At 38.7% G+C, this 15,177-nt stretch overlaps 2 protein-coding genes and 1 long non-coding RNA gene across 4 annotated transcripts; 1 reads left to right on the top strand and 2 right to left on the bottom strand.

The window, feature by feature from the left end:
- Positions 1 to 232: 232 nt before the first annotated feature.
- Positions 233 to 1,693, bottom strand: LOC116211719. Its single transcript, XR_004157725.1, has 3 exons — positions 1,178 to 1,693; positions 1,031 to 1,090; positions 233 to 780 (listed from the first exon to the last, which is right to left on the bottom strand). It is a non-coding gene; the product is annotated as an uncharacterized LOC116211719 (long non-coding RNA).
- A 1,495-nt stretch (positions 1,694 to 3,188) lies between these two features.
- Positions 3,189 to 8,124, top strand: LOC116212508 (SUMO-activating enzyme subunit 1A-like). Of its 2 annotated transcripts, none has more exons than XM_031547156.1 (11): positions 3,189 to 3,315; positions 4,980 to 5,075; positions 5,294 to 5,345; positions 5,547 to 5,742; positions 5,965 to 6,044; positions 6,164 to 6,280; positions 6,665 to 6,715; positions 6,847 to 6,913; positions 7,247 to 7,359; positions 7,438 to 7,542; positions 7,702 to 8,124. In XM_031547156.1, the coding sequence occupies exons 2-11, from the start codon at positions 4,993 to 4,995 to the stop codon at positions 7,810 to 7,812; spliced, it is 975 nt and encodes a 324-aa protein (XP_031403016.1). In that variant the 5' UTR covers positions 3,189 to 3,315; positions 4,980 to 4,992; the 3' UTR covers positions 7,813 to 8,124. The 2 variants fall into 2 exon arrangements, with proteins under 2 accessions (XP_031403016.1, XP_031403017.1); XM_031547157.1 differs by having other exon boundaries at positions 3,209 to 3,315; positions 5,603 to 5,742.
- A 3,235-nt stretch (positions 8,125 to 11,359) lies between these two features.
- LOC116211624 lies at positions 11,360 to 14,265 on the bottom strand. The gene is made up of 4 exons (XM_031546081.1): positions 13,852 to 14,265; positions 13,019 to 13,239; positions 12,647 to 12,710; positions 11,360 to 12,222 (listed from the first exon to the last, which is right to left on the bottom strand). The coding sequence occupies exons 2-4, from the start codon at positions 13,165 to 13,167 to the stop codon at positions 11,908 to 11,910; spliced, it is 528 nt and encodes a 175-aa protein (XP_031401941.1). The 5' UTR covers positions 13,168 to 13,239; positions 13,852 to 14,265; the 3' UTR covers positions 11,360 to 11,907.
- Between the last annotated feature and the right edge of the window lie 912 nt (positions 14,266 to 15,177).

Raw genomic sequence — 15,177 nt, 5'->3', positions numbered from 1 at the left:
CAAAATAATAGTTGTTTGGAGTACTATAATTGAGAAACAAATTGTCACTGTCTGACGGATTGCGCGTGAAGAAATTACTTTGTGTTGTGACCTACTCTGAAAGTCGTGCGCTTCAATGTGGATGCTTTGCCTCTCGAGGCAGTTATCGTTGTTGATATGAAGCTTCTTGTACGACCAAGTTACTAAGACCGGATAAAACTACAAAAATCATAAAGTTCAGGACATTTCAAAATTTCAATTCATCAATTGTAGCTGAAATGTACTCATCTGTTTAAATTTCTACGCGTTTGCTGCAAGCACAGTGCAGTTACAAGTTACATAGAAGATACCAAAGCATTATATGCTAATAATGAAGGAAGAACATTCTCTAAATACCTCCTCGGGGTTCTTCCATATCGGCTTCACAAAGAATGAGATAGCATCAGTAACTGCTCTATTGAACTTGTTTTGAAGGAGCATGCGACCGGCTACTCCTCGTCGACTGATGTGTAGATGAGTTTGTTGGTTGTATAACAAGTGTGCTCAAAACTGTATGCTGTATGAAGAACTCCTCGGGCAAAAAATTTGAGAAGTGAGTAAATCAGTAGTGTAGATGAGTTTGTTGGCTTTATAACAAGTGTGCTCAAAACTATATGCTGTATGAAGAACTCCTCGGGCAAAAGTTTCGAGAAGTGAGTGAATCAGTAGTGCTTGGGCAAATTAGGCCACAGCATCAGCTTATCTTCTCGTCAGTCGTGCGTACAGGCCATCCTCGAGTAGAAGCTCTATGTGAGTTCCCATCTACATGAAACTTGAAACATATCCCAGATAAATGTAAGGTGCCCCATACAGTGTAAGTCGGACAAACGTCACATACCGAAGCTTTATACATCTGAAATTAATGACAGAGGGAAGAAAAACAGCCCTATGTTCATCTTCCATATAGCAACCTAGCGGGTTTCCTTTCACTAGTCTATGTTAATGAATGTGTCCACGTTCTCCAGAAGCAAATGGAGACCGAGACCAAGAAAAAAATTGCCAGAAGACGAACCTCAACTATTCGACCACCATCCATCACCACAATTGGTCTGCAGCTTGTGTCGTAGAAAGCCTGCAGAAATTCCCATAAGCTTAAACATCAATACTTGCTACTCAGATGCTTAAGAAAGACGATACGGCTAGCAGTAGATTATCTCACCGGTGCGCAATAACTATAACAGTTCTCCTCGTTGTCAAGTCGCTTCTGACAGCCCAGAGAGCACCCTGCAAGAAAAGAATAATGTTAAGTACAAAAATAAATATGATCCTACAAAAGCCCGAAAATTGAGATAATCCTTGCAGAATCATCAAGCAGGTAAAGGAGCGGAATAAGACATGAAACCAGGCCTCAGCTTTCAATTTCTCCGCCCTAATAAACCGGACAAAAAAAAAAGATTAAACCACGCAGCTTTAATCTGCCTCAGCTTGAGGGGCAGAGTGACCCTGCAGGAATGTTTTCTAGAGGAGACCCTCATCAACGTGAAAAAATTTGTGCAACTGAAAAAAGAGATCACAGCTCAAATGTAGCTCTTTTTTGTTTTTTTTGGTAGATGAACGGGGCATAATCCCGAAAAAATTAGCAGCTTAACTCATGACATTTCATCTCTGCAAAGAATTTATGTTAAATCTAAAATATAAGAAAAAGTTATCAAAAAAATGAAAGTCAAAAAAGAAAAAAAAAAGTTGAACAAAGATCGATGAACAAAGAAAAGAGAATATTATGAGCAACTCTTTCTCTTCGACACTGAGTTTAAGCAAATCAATTCCCCAAATCCAAGAAAAGTCTAATTAAAATCAACTTACACACTTATCAAATTAACAAAAACCTAATTTAATCGTGCAAATCTCCAATTTTGCTTCAGCATTCTCCTTTCACTGCCTAGTGTCGTTCCATTGAAGCATATTGGTTTTTAAAGCATATTCATCCCATAGATGAATTAGTTCCAAGAAGATTTGTCCAATTGTAAAATTTGAATCTACACCCTCTATTCAAGCTTTATCATATTCATCTCATTTGCTTTTATGTTATATATTTTCCCTTGTTATTTATCAATTTGGGCCTTTTTTCTAACATGAGTTCTCTAAAATTTTGAACACTCTATGTTAGAGCTCATACCATAAACAATGGAAAAGGAAGGCAAACGTAGTAAAGTTGGATTCGTTCGTTAATGTGGCTTGGTTCCTAGAGGAAGAGAAATAAGTAACATTGTAATGTTGTCCATGTTCTTCTTCGTTCTTTAATTCTCTCTATTTTTTGTCTTTATTTTTTAACGTTTTTGGATTTTTTATTCTCTAAAATAAAAATTTATTGATGTGTCATTTATGTTGCATTCACAAGGATTTAACTCAGCATTTTTAACGGAATAGTTAACGGAAGGATGAAAAGAGATAAATAATTAATAGTATACAACGAAAATAGAAAAGTAAGTAAAGATCGATGACCAAATGTGTAGTTTTCCCTTACTTTCCCATGTAACTAATTAGTAACTAACTTTTAACTACTTATATAATTAAGTCGTAAACAAACACGACCTCTCTCTCATCACCTGATGAAGGAAGCAAGCAAACAAGCTTGAAGCACTCGTCTCTGCACATGAAAAGTCAAAATATATAGCCATTGTTTGAACCTGATCAATTAAGGATTTTTTTTTATTTAGAATGAAATATAAATTTTCTAATAACTAATAAATGGATAGGGTAGTCCCACAATGGATATCGAAACTGGAACTTCTTGGTTAGTAGACGTATACATTCTCCATTGCACTACTCTCTCTTTGAGTGTTACATGCCACGTCAAAGTTTCGTAATGGCCATTTGATAACGGACTATTTTGTCCGAAATACATTATGATGACAAAAATCTATTAAGGACTAAAATGATGGTAACAAAATATTTCGATAACCAAATTGATGATTAACTCGACAGTATAAATATTTTTCATAAAAAAAATGTTCTTTTCACTGGATTTTTTTTTCTGTTGCAGCTAGCTCCAAGTCAGCTTCCATGTTGGATTTCCATAATGACGTGGATTAGTTGACGGCTGGACTATTTTGGTAGACGGAATGGGCAATGAGGGATTGACTTGGTGGTAAAAATTCTTTAGGGACTAAAATGTTAACCTGTAAATGTTTAGGGACCAAAATTACAGTTCACTTCCCTGCATAATTTTCAACTCAATTTCAATCTCTTCACAATCACCGTCGCCGGAGGAAACCAAATCAGCCGGAAATCATTTCTCAGACTCAAAAGCAGGAAGAGCAGCATCACCTCTCTCTCTCTGTCTGTGTTCTTTTCAAGGCTAGTGATTCTTCCACTGATTTCTTCACTGTCATCACAGTCTGTTTAGAATTTAATATGCTTCTCGTGGATCAGTGTGAGTATATGTTCAGCTACCATCCTGTGTTGTTTGCTTGATTGAATTGCTTTGGTGATGATACACGCGCGTTTGTTTGGATTCGGTTTCCTGCTGTGATGCCGCCTGCTTTGAACCCTTTGTTCAGGACATGCTTGGTGTTGTCATATATCGCCTGCTGTTTAAGAAAAGGAGTTTGCTATGTCACTGCTCTCCGTATGTTTTTGTGTGGTATCTTGATTTCCAAAAAAAATGTCTGTTCTTTCGAATTCAGTGATAATACTGTTGGCTTTCTTTGTTGGATTTTTACTTTTATTTTCTTTTTAATTCTTTCGCCCTGCAATCAGTCAGAGTCGACAAATATATATAATGCGGAAATTCCGTTGAAGGTGGTCCTCTCTTAATTTGAATACAACGTCTTTACTGAAATACTTGATGGTGTAACTGTGTAAGTGCATATTCACAACAGTACAATCTGCATTATTGAACTTAAACACATGATAAGCAGGACTACTCCTTGTACTATAAATAACCGACATTATAAATAGACACACATGACGCTGAAAGAGTAAATACTTTACATACCGATTTGTTGCTGAGCCTCCTGCTTGTGAAAAGTGCTTTTAATTGGTAGGCGGTGACATATCTTGTAAAGCACCGATATGGACTTGTGTAAAGTACGTTGTTTCCTTTTTGTATATCATTGATATGTATCTGCGTTCGCGGGAAACTATTGGCAAGAATATTTATGGCACCATTCTTGTCAAACAGAATGAATGAATGGATTAGAAGTTACTGATGGTCTTTTTCTGAATTGCCTTAACGGCGTGTTTTTACCCCAACCTTGGTCTTCTTTTTATGTGTAGGTCTGGATAGATTTTTGCTTTGCTGAAAGCTTTCACTATCTATGAAGCTATTGTAGAGGAGTGCCCAAATTAGGGATCGTGCCTAATTTTTCTTTTTACATGTCTGAAGCTGTCTTTAAGTCTTTCAAAAATACAAAATTACAATGAGTTTAATCAAATGGCTGAAGTTTTCTTCCAATTACTGTTGTTACTGCCGCTAAGAATAAATAGAAGAACAACTTACTGAAAGGTCCTCCCAATGTAATCTCTTGCATTCTCTTTGACTGATTGATGCACATAGATGTATTATGCCATCAACATGAAGGTATATAGTGAGGGATGACCTAATTGAGTCAACAAATTTTTTTTTAAAAGAAAAATGAAAAAAAAGAAGGGACAACAAGCGTAACTTCAAGAACTCCTCAGCAGAGTCGAAGCAGCCTTTTCTTCCAGGACTTTGTATGTCCCTTTTGCAGCTGTTTGACCTTTCTCAATGTCTGTTATCTCAAATGTTATCCCCTTACCTGTGCCTTTAGGGTGGAAGGGTGGAACTTCCTCTTCCTAAGCTTTTAGGCAACTGCACAAATTTATTTAGTAGGTAGATAGATAGATGCTTTGGCATGTTTTAGAAAGCATACATTTTAATTTTCCCTATTAAGAATTCTTAATTGTAGAAGGTTGCAGTGGGGAACGGAAGGATTGACATGTTTTAGAAAGCATAAATTTTCACTTCCCCCTTAGTTAAGGATTCTTAATTGTAGCAGGTTGCAGTTGGGAATGGAAGGAGAGGAGCTTACAGAGCAGGAAACTGCATTGTATGATCGCCAGATTAGGGTTTGGGGTGCCGATGCTCAAAGAAGGTTCTCTTCTGTTAATATTTTTTCTCCATTTTCATCAGCCTCCTTATTCTTCGATTCTTCTTTGGCAATGGTGTTATTATGGCTTTCTTATTTATTTCATCTTTCATGTGTTCCTCAACTGCAGTAGTAGGTGGATGGCTTATAACATGGCAAATGCAGGGAGTTTAATGTCGATTTCAATTATATTTTGCTGAAATACCTATTTCATTATGTTTTAGGTTAACAAGAGCTGCTATTCTTGTCTGTGGGATTAATGGAACTACAGCTGAGGTAATTCTTCTATTTCTATATACAATCTATGTGTCCTTAAAAGCAAACTCCTTTTTTTTTTTAATCTTATTCGTTTTTTGGTAATCTTATTCAATATAGTTACAACATTAACTTCATTCATGATCATGAAATGTGCCAAGCATAATCATCTGTCTTTCGATCTGTGGTAACATATTAACTGCTTTCCATTGTAATGGCTAGTTCTGCAAGAATATTGTCTTGGCCGGAGTTGGAAGTCTGACATTGGTGGATGACAGGGAAGTGTCTGAAGAAGCTCTGTCAGCCAATTTTTTGATTCCTCCAGAGGAGAGCCTCTATAAGGGCAAGACTCTTGCAGAGCTATGCTCTGATTCTTTGAAAGACTTCAATTCCATGGTCTGTGTTTCAGCCGAGAAAGGTACTGCTTCAGTTGCATGTCTGAAATGACATAGCAGATATCAGTCGCAAATATTTGCAAAAGCAGTCGCTGACGACTAATTTTTGGTCCTAAACTATTACTGCTGATAGCTGTTATTTCTATATGTAGATATGTATATCGATAGTATGCTGATTTTCTGACCGTCATATTGCTGCATCATGATGTGAAAATTCTTCTAAAATCGACATTTATGTCTAGCAGGTGATATATCGAGCTTCAGTGGAGATTTTTACTCAAAGTTTGATGTGGTTGTAGTTAGTGGTTGCACTCTCACTACTAAAGTAATGTTCAATTCCTTTTACTGAGTTCAAATGAATTCAGCATGCTCATCTGCTGACCTCACATTTGTTTGGCTTAAATCCCTTCTGTCCCGATGGTGATTTCCTTTGCTTTCTTACAGAAACTGATCAATGAGAATTGCAGAAGGTTGTCCAAGCGTGTAGCATTTTATAGTGTGGATTGTAGAGATTCATGTGGGGAAATTTTTGTTGATCTACAGAACTATAAATACACAAAGGTAATTCTTAAACTTTTGTCTGTGTGCAGTTTTCGCATTTCAAATTGTTCCCATGTATAATCTTGGTCTATTAATAATTTTGAATTTTCTGAATCTACTGCATTGCTGAGTTTGCTAATTTTCTTATTTTGATGAATGACATTATGCATCACTGGAGCTTCCCACATGGATATTGTTAAATAGATAATTTAGTTGGTTTATTCAGTTGTCTGAGCTGGTGTGCCATTATCAGTTGGTTTATATATGAGAACTTTTATTAGAGATATCATTATGAATTCTTTGCTCTGTGGTTTAATGCACATTGTCTGTAACTTTACTTTGGAACTGAAGATCGCCATCAGTATGCTGACGCAGCTCCATTGTATTCTTTTTTTATTCGGACAGAAGAAACTCGATGAAGCTGTTGAATGTGAACTGAAGTATCCAAGCTTCGAGGTACTGTCCTGTTAAATGATGCTGAACCACTGAGTATTTTGGTGAAAATGCTATCTCGGGTATTATAGTGGTTTTCTGAGGATAGATCCAATTGAAATCATGTCATGGCTTATGGTCCTCTCTCCTCCCAGGAAGTCATTGCTGTGCCATGGAGTAAGCTACATAGGAAAATGTCCAAGCTCTTCTATGCTATGAGAGGTATGAGGAGGTTTTTCCTATGCACTTTAGAAAATGTGAACTATGAACTAGCGTGTGAAGTAAGAATTAACCGGCATCGATGACATTTCTAGCCTCATGATTTTTCTTTTGAGAATGGCCTTAATTTTCGTTTTCTTTTTTTCTTTTTAGTTGAAATAATATAGTTAGGCTGTTTGTTAGATATCTTCACTAAGGGCTAAAAAAGAAATTGCAAGCATAGTATATATATTCTTCTGGAAATGTACTAACATCTGTTTCATAAATCTGAAGTCACCGCGACTTCCACGTGACTTAGCAAAAAATAGGCCAATTACCTTTCTTTTTTTCCTGTAGTTATTGAAAAGTTTGAAGAAACACATCAACAAATGGGCCGCAGTTCCGGTGAAATTTCAACTGCAGATCTTCCTGCTGTTTTGAATCTCAGAAAGCAGCTGTGTCAAGCTCAGGTATGATGCACTGCACCTTTTTTAAGTATACGTGGTATGGTCTGTGTGTTCATATGCTTTGTTGCTTTGTCGTTGCAGTCACTTAGAGAGTCTCAAGTTCCTGATGCTTTATTAGAAAGACTAGTATCTGGTCGGGGAGAATTCCCGCCCGTTTGCGCCATTCTGGGGGGTATCCTTGGACAGGTGCGATATCTCTATAACTAATCCACGCTTTTGCTTTGGTTGTATGTTTCTTCTTGTAATAAGATAAGGAAAATAAATAAAAAAGAAAAGGAACCTTTCATAAGTAATGATGAATGCTTTCCATCTAGTAATATGGGTCGCCATGTTGGCTGTTTTTAGGAGGTAATCAAAGCAATATCGGGCAAAGGAGACCCACTGAAGAACTTTTTCTTCTTCGATGCTTTTGACGGGAAAGGTGTTATAGAGGACGTATCAAATTCTGATGCTTGAAGCTTCTCCAAGATCGCCCCAATTGTGTCATGGAGCTCCTCTTAATTCGACATGGACTAGTTCTTCTTGATACCTTGAGATAAGCTTAAGGATGTGGGCCCTATGGAATATGTACCGCTGATGGATGTTGAGATGCTCTCCTTGGGGAGAAACTAATTGTCACTTTAGATTGTAGTCTCACTAGAATTATTTGGAGGTGATTTGAATTTTCTGCTATCGCGAGATAGGTCGGTTATGGTGAATACTCTTGACAATCTTCCCTAAGCTATCCTTTTTAAGAACCAAATTGAAACAAATCATCTGTTCTCAGCATGGATTGATGAATTTTTGGAACAGTTTCATAGTTCCTGTCAGAAAACAGAATCAGAATGCTACAAATCAATTGTTCTTAGCATGAACCACCAGCACGGTGGTCTAGTGGTTAAGCATCAAGCGTTCCACTTGAACATCACGAGTTCGAACCTCACTGAGGACGTAGAGCTCGCCACTATGTGGGTGTATTATGGGATGGCGGTGGCCGGCCCATAATGCTTGATTCAGTGGGCCTTGACTTAATTAATTAGTGTGTTGGTGGGGCTGCGGTGATCAAGTTGGGCTAAAGTCTCAGCGAGTTATGGTGAAAGGAACATTCCGTGGCGGTTAGGTTTCCTTAGTTGGGACTGAAATTTGGGGTCATAGGCGAACCTCAGAGTGATCTCTGCCTACAACTATGGATGCAGCTCTTAAATGACTCCATTCGGTTCGACATTAAACTTCGGTCACCAAGAAAGAGAAGTTGGGCAAAGTGAGATCGTGGCCATTAGTCTAAGTGATGAAAATTATAACTGAGCCGAACATCCACGTTATACGGTTAATTTGACTAATCGCGGTTTTAAAACGTAGACTTACATCGATCTATAGCTTTTCGGCAGAGTTAGCACTCGAGATTTGATACATTGTTTTGCGTATCGCAATTGTTTCGAACCATTCGACGACTTAGCAGTAGCATTCGTCTCATCTGGCAGAGGAAGGAGGATGCGAGAACTACTTCTGAAGAAGCATTGGGTCATGGCCCAATTGGAGTAACTCCGCCCATGTCCGAGTTTGTCACTGACCAATTCGTCCTCGTCATCCACATCCACAACTATTTATTTACCTATCACGATCGTTAAGACTTAAAAAGAGTGCTTTTACGAGCCGAGTTGAGCCAAAAAAGAAAAGAGTGCTTTTACGATTGCGCAATTTCCTCACAACGTATGCTCGGTGCATTTTTTAAAGATAGAGAGAGAGAGAATCAATCGTACCGCTTGTTTGCCTAATTCCCAAGGATCTCATTAAGGCCGGTCGGGTCGATGTCAACATCATTAAGCAAATGCTTGTTTTACAAGAATAATGGTAATAGGACTTGTGCCGAAAATCGACGGAACTCGTTTTGGGACGGAGTAAGCAATAGTTATCAAATAAGAAGGAACGAAGTTGAAATCTGATACTCGTCCGGACCAAAAGGCCTGGCAAGGCAGTCCACCTTAATATTTCGACGTTATCTGAAACCTAATACAATAACTAATCTTCAATTATTTTTTAATGAGAAATTTAATGGTGTTTTTCTTTTTTTGGATGGCATGATGTTCAAAATGTCTCTCCAGGTGCCCAACGAAAGCAGGACATTCGCGCTCGATCTAAGAGTTAAAATTACCTGTGCCGCCAAAACCCCGGGGGCTTTGGACCTCGATGAGACCGAGACAAACCTCTTGAAGTTAATTAACGATGTTAGCTGGCTCCTTCTAACTTCAGGTGTTCATATACGCATCCTTAGGGACTCTTTCCCTCCTCATCTAAATCATGAGTTCGCGCCTTATATATATCTTTTTTCGGCACAATGTTAAATCCAAAATTTTATGCCATTGTTATTATTATTTAATATCAACTTTTTTTGGTCGTATTATTAATTATTATTATTATTATTATTATCATTCCATAAAAAAGAAAAAAAGGAAAAAAAGTTTGCTGGGCCATTCTGATCGGAAGAACAAGACAGGTGAGAGTGAGCGGTCCTGCCTGCGCCTACCGCTGCGGCCGTTACCGTTTCCTAATGCTTTGCTCGGAGTTGGAGATAGTGAGGTGCAGCCCAGCCGAAGAAACCGATTGGCCGGCCCAAGAGGTGCTACCTGCTGCCTGCCTGCATCCAAACCAAAGCTCCTCTCCACAATTATTTCTATTTTTTTAGTTACAAAAAAAGATCGCAGGCTCAATACAATAAAATAGAAATTTTAATAGCTAAAAAAAGGTATGAATAATCTCATTGAGTATCGAGCTTATAATTACCAGGTGAGGATGTGACTTCCTCTACACCCTCTTTTGATGATTAATTCTATTTTTTTACCGTAGGTGTTAGAATGATTTGAGTGTTCATTGGCTTGGATATTCACCGTGTTTCATTAACTATGCTGAAGTCGCATTGAACTCTCAGGGGCATATTGCATCTGCACCTGACGATCGATCAGCTAAACGAACGACTGGACCATAAGAAGCAGCCTGAGGTAATATGTAGATGAGTAGATGTTGGTCGTGATCAAATCGTTGGAGAGGTTGAAGATGATACAATCATGCCTATAAACATTTTGAGATCTCTAGAATATATAGTACTTCTTACAGCAGGTTTAGGTAACTTAGTTATGCGAACTCATATAAGTCAAAAATTGAAAGAACACACTAATTCGAAATAAAATTTTAGATGATCCTACCTTAAATAATATTGTGAGAAAAAACCAATCAGAAATCTTTAATAAAAAATAATTATGATAATTATCCGAGTGATTAACTTCAAATTTCTAATTTCATGCATTTTGATTGGTATTTCCTCACGTCACGTAACAATGTAGGATTATCCAATAACTTCTCCTAATCCGAGGAGTATAAGATAAATACGGTCATTACGAATTTCTCTACTGTGAAAAGGCTAATTGTGCCTCATAACCATACGCTCTTTACAATATCAATAATAATATTTATCAGTTTGATTACTTAACTATCGTTCGAAAATAACACGACCTCATCCACCTTAACCTAACATCAAATGGCTGCGACGAGCTTTTTTCGCGCTAAGCAAGCTCATGATGTTTGCTTGCTGCTGAATGAAGAGCATGCTAGGATTAGTTATGATTAGGTCCATCACCTAACTCTCCACCATTGTCAAAATCTAAAAGCACTGCACCATTCATGAAAACAGTTCCATCATTAGATTTTAAGATCTTTCTTCGATTTTTCTTCTTTGTTTAGTGTCTTGTCCTTTTTTCACACCTTTGGAGAAACAATGGTTGCTCCACAGCAAGAAGACCACTGCCACAGTGAGGTGCCAGCGTTGTACATAAGCAAACATCATCATCATTCATCACATCATACCCCAACAACTTTGTAAACTTTATCAGATTCGGTTCCAACAGGGAAAATTCAGAACCAGAAGATCCAATCATTAACAAGCCAAGCCACAGACACAGCAGAGAGATTCCATTTCAGCAAACAAAAATTTATGCACCATTAGAGAAGTAGAACAAAGAAAGAAGCAAAGTAAGGAAAAAAAGAAGCTACAAACTTTAACTTGATTTTACTCAAATTCCAACCTGATTTTTGTACAACTTTCATTCATCCTCTCAACTCAAGCCGCTCCCATTGGAGCTTCCAAATGAAAATTTCCCCCCAACCCTTCCCTCCGTCCCTCTAAACTCCTCTAATTACATCATACCATAAGAGGGAGGAAGGATGGATGGACCCACAAAAGATTTGAAGACAGACTTCCCTAAGTAAAATCGAAACCCCTCGAACCTAATCAAGGAACACACTCTCTCTCTCTCTCTCTCTCTCTCTCTCTCTCTCCCTTCTTGAATTATTTCGACAGACTCATTACTTACAGGACAGGACACCTTGGTAGCATTTACAAGATTAAACCCTTTTTCAACAGCTCTATGTACAACTAAATAGGATGACGGTACTGGTGTTTGCTCTCTCTCAACTCCTTTCGCTCGCTGGGGATCTCAAAACTCCTTTCAAGCAGTCAAATGTTTAGTGGATTTAAATTATAAAACCGTGTGATGTGTTCGGTCGGTGGAAGAGATCTCGTCATGCCAGGGCAGGGATCCCGCAGTTCCGTCGGTCCCTGTTCAGGCAATCAAACCCCTCGATCCTCACCGCTGGCTTGCTCCCAAAATTCGCCCGGACGCATCCCCCCTTCCTCGAGGATGATGAGGGAGAGGAGGATAACCCCGATGGGGGGCCCGCAATGGGCGAGAGCGGAGAGAATGGGAGGACCTTCTCGTCCCCAAACCTGTCGTCTTTAATTAGTGGGTTAGATACTCTGCTCGGCGGCGACCCGCAAAAAAATGGGGGCGACGAGGCGATCTGTGCACAAGGCTGTTCTGCGCCATAACCACCACCCTGCATAAATTAGCCCAAGATTAGTCTTTCCTCTTTTTCTCCTTTAAAATCACAGAAAACAGACTTAACCATATTTCTTTCTAACTGGACTTCATCTGATCTGTCTTAGAGCTACTCTTTCCAAGGATAGCGAACATTAATCATATCCAATGTCCAAGAAAACAGAAACAGCAGACAATTACGAGAACCCATTTTGCAAACTATTCGTAAAAGGTTTCAAATACTATCAGTCGTGAAAATCACGGGAGGCCAATTGCATATCTATTCATTTCGAAAAGGACTCAACAAGTACGGTATTCGATAACCGGATCTAGCATAACCAATTGCAGGTCTGCTGGTATAAAACTAGGAAGGATGAGCAAGTCACAGATCATGCTATATTAATATAATTAAGGTGTGAGGAACAAGAGGAGAAAGGGCAAACCTTTGAAAGGATGATGTCCAAAACATCAGCTCCAGCTTTAGAATCACAAAGTTCCGCTTGGTTGCTGCAAATGAACAATTAACTTAAATTAAATTAGACATCCATAAGCACCTCCAAATTCAGGAAATATTGTTATCCCAAACTTTTTTTCCCCTCTTTTCTTGCTAACCCGGGTGTCTGAGCTTCGCCCGACTAATCCCGGGGCTCCATGATCCCCGTCGGCGCACGGAGCAGGTAATCATGCCAAAGGCACACCGGTGACTCCAAAGGGTTTCGAACCCAGATCAGGTAAGGCCAAACCCCTTGGAGTTAGGAGATATTGTTATCCCAAACTTATCATATATAAAAATGAATCAAGAAGAAATTAAATACCTGAGGTGCCACCTAAGGGGCTTCGTAGGGTGGTCGGAGATGGCTGCGGTTAACGAGCCAAGGCGGCGGGGCTTGGGGCAAACCATGGCCTCCCTCCTCATCTCTTCACGGGCCAAGAACGCGTTCTGCTGGATCACGCAGTGATTCATCCTTCTCGTTTTGTAAAGCAATTTTTTTTTTCTTGGGATTTCCTCCTGGCGGATCTCTCTATAAACAAACGGCTGTTTTCATGGAAAAACACATGTTGTTAGAGGCAGCTTTTATGATTGAAAATCTGATATAAGAAGGTTGGAAAAAAATCAGAACTTTGCGTGTAATTTTGACAGATCTAAGCGGTGAGAACCCATGTGAACAGGTTCAAGATCAAGATCTGGTCAACTCATCCTGTCCCAATAGAAAATAATAAAAAAATTATAACTGATATTTTTTTTTTCAACTGCTAAGCCCCAAAAAAAATCTTAAATCTCAGAGAACCCAGAAGGGCAACACGAATTCAAATCATCTCAGGAACTCCCAGCTCTTAGACAACGCAAAAACCATGAATGTATCGGACATCAGGGGACATAAAAATCCAAACTTTACGAGTTTCAAAGTCAATTGTTCCGGATCTGGATGGTGGTATGGAACAGAAACGAAGGAGGAGGAGTCATGGGAGAAAGGTTTGAAATTACCGGGGTTCAACGATCTCCACAGGGTAAATTGAGATTAGAACCAAAAATCAACCAAATCACGGGAAGGCTCAACAATTTAAACAAACAACAAGAGGGATCATCAACAGCTAAAGACCAGACAGACAAAGGGTAGAGGAGAGAGGGAGAGGGGGCGCGTCGTACCTGAGCTATAACTGTACAGCTCCTCACAAGGAGGGACTCTGTAAAAGAGCAAGGGGAAAAAAAAAAAAGAGGGGAGAAAGGGTATCGAACGGAGCCACAGAAGAGAGGAGGGGTTAGATGAGAGACAGGGAAGAAGGGTATTAATTGGGAAGGGAAGTCGAATTTATACAAGGCACCATATGAAAAAAGAGAGGACGCAGAGAGAGAGAGAGAGAAGAGAATCTGCAGAAAAAGAAAAAGAAAATATTAAAATTGGAAATTGAGATGAGCTGAGGTGAGAGGAGAGAGACCGAGAGAGAAAGTCGTCTTCCTCGACTTTCTTTGTGTTATTGGGCAACAGCAAAGACAGAGGAGAGAGAGAGAGAGAGAGAGAGAGAGAGAGAGAGAGAGAGAGACAGGGCGGAAAAGAAAAAGGGGGACCTGCTTGCTTGCTAATACAAGGCTGCAACGTCTCTCTCGACAACTAATGGGGCAATGTCCGGTGCGATTTATATATATCATTCCCTTCCCCCCCCCCCCCCCCCCCCCCCCCCCCGGGGAATTTCCACTTTTGTTTCTTTTTAATTTCCTTTTTTTATTTTTTCGGTCATTTCTTTATTTTATTTACTTACTAGTTACTACGAGTTTAAAGCCTTAATTATCATAATAATATTTCCATCGGGACCATAGCTTAATTTGCACTAGTAATTACAATTTCTTTGCCTAAAAAAACGAGATTCTCTTTCTTTTTCTAGAATTGTGAATATTCTTTTATTTATATTAATCTTTTTTCTTAATAAAATGAAAATAACCATTTTGTTATTTCCATCCGGCATTATATCTCAACAATTTGAATATCGGTAGAATTATGTATGTCTGCGTTAATAATTTTGAATGAAGTTATAATTCGTACTGACACGTGCTTTGTCAATGATCGTTTAGTTTTGTTTTTTTGCTTTTTGCCTCGCCAAAAAGCAATTTCACTATTTACTGTGCAGCACGTTATGTCCGTAATAGTATAAGTAAGTAACTGAATAGAAAGCGGTTTTATATATCATATTGCCTTTTTAATTCATGGGAAGCAATTTCTTATTTTTAGCAACTTCCCGAAAGAAAGTAAAGTCTTGTATAGTAGCACATTATGTTGCTATCTATGAAATTCTGGTGTGGAAGGTACCAAATTTTTGTGGTGGAAGAAAAATTCCCATCGTATAAGAAAAGGCAGTTCTTGTATGTCAATACATATAGGCCGAAAGAGAATTTGTTTGACCGTATTATCTTGCAATTGACTGTAAGGAAGTACCCAATTGAATTGTAGCAGACGAAATAAGAAATTAAATGGTTGTT

Source organism: Punica granatum, chromosome 6 (genome assembly GCF_007655135.1).
Source record: "Punica granatum isolate Tunisia-2019 chromosome 6, ASM765513v2, whole genome shotgun sequence".
In the NCBI taxonomy this organism is placed as follows: Eukaryota; Viridiplantae; Streptophyta; class Magnoliopsida; order Myrtales; family Lythraceae; genus Punica; species Punica granatum.
Note: the sequence above shows the minus strand (reverse complement) of the source record. Positions and strands in the feature narration are given on the sequence as shown.

Coding starts and splice junctions, on each gene's coding strand:
- LOC116212508 (XM_031547156.1), top strand. CDS start 4,993: ATGGAAGGAGAGGAGCTTACAGAGCAGGAAACTGCATTGTATGATCGC. Junction 6,281..6,664: donor AGAACTATAAATACACAAAG/GTAATTCTTAAA, acceptor TTATTCGGACAG/AAGAAACTCGATGAAGCTGT. Junction 6,914..7,246: donor GCTCTTCTATGCTATGAGAG/GTATGAGGAGGT, acceptor TTTTTCCTGTAG/TTATTGAAAAGTTTGAAGAA.
- LOC116211624 (XM_031546081.1), bottom strand. CDS start 13,167: ATGAATCACTGCGTGATCCAGCAGAACGCGTTCTTGGCCCGTGAAGAG. Junction 12,711..13,018: donor CCCCTTAGGTGGCACCTCAG/GTATTTAATTTC, acceptor GTTCATTTGCAG/CAACCAAGCGGAACTTTGTG. Junction 12,223..12,646: donor TGGACATCATCCTTTCAAAG/GTTTGCCCTTTC, acceptor TAATTTATGCAG/GGTGGTGGTTATGGCGCAGA.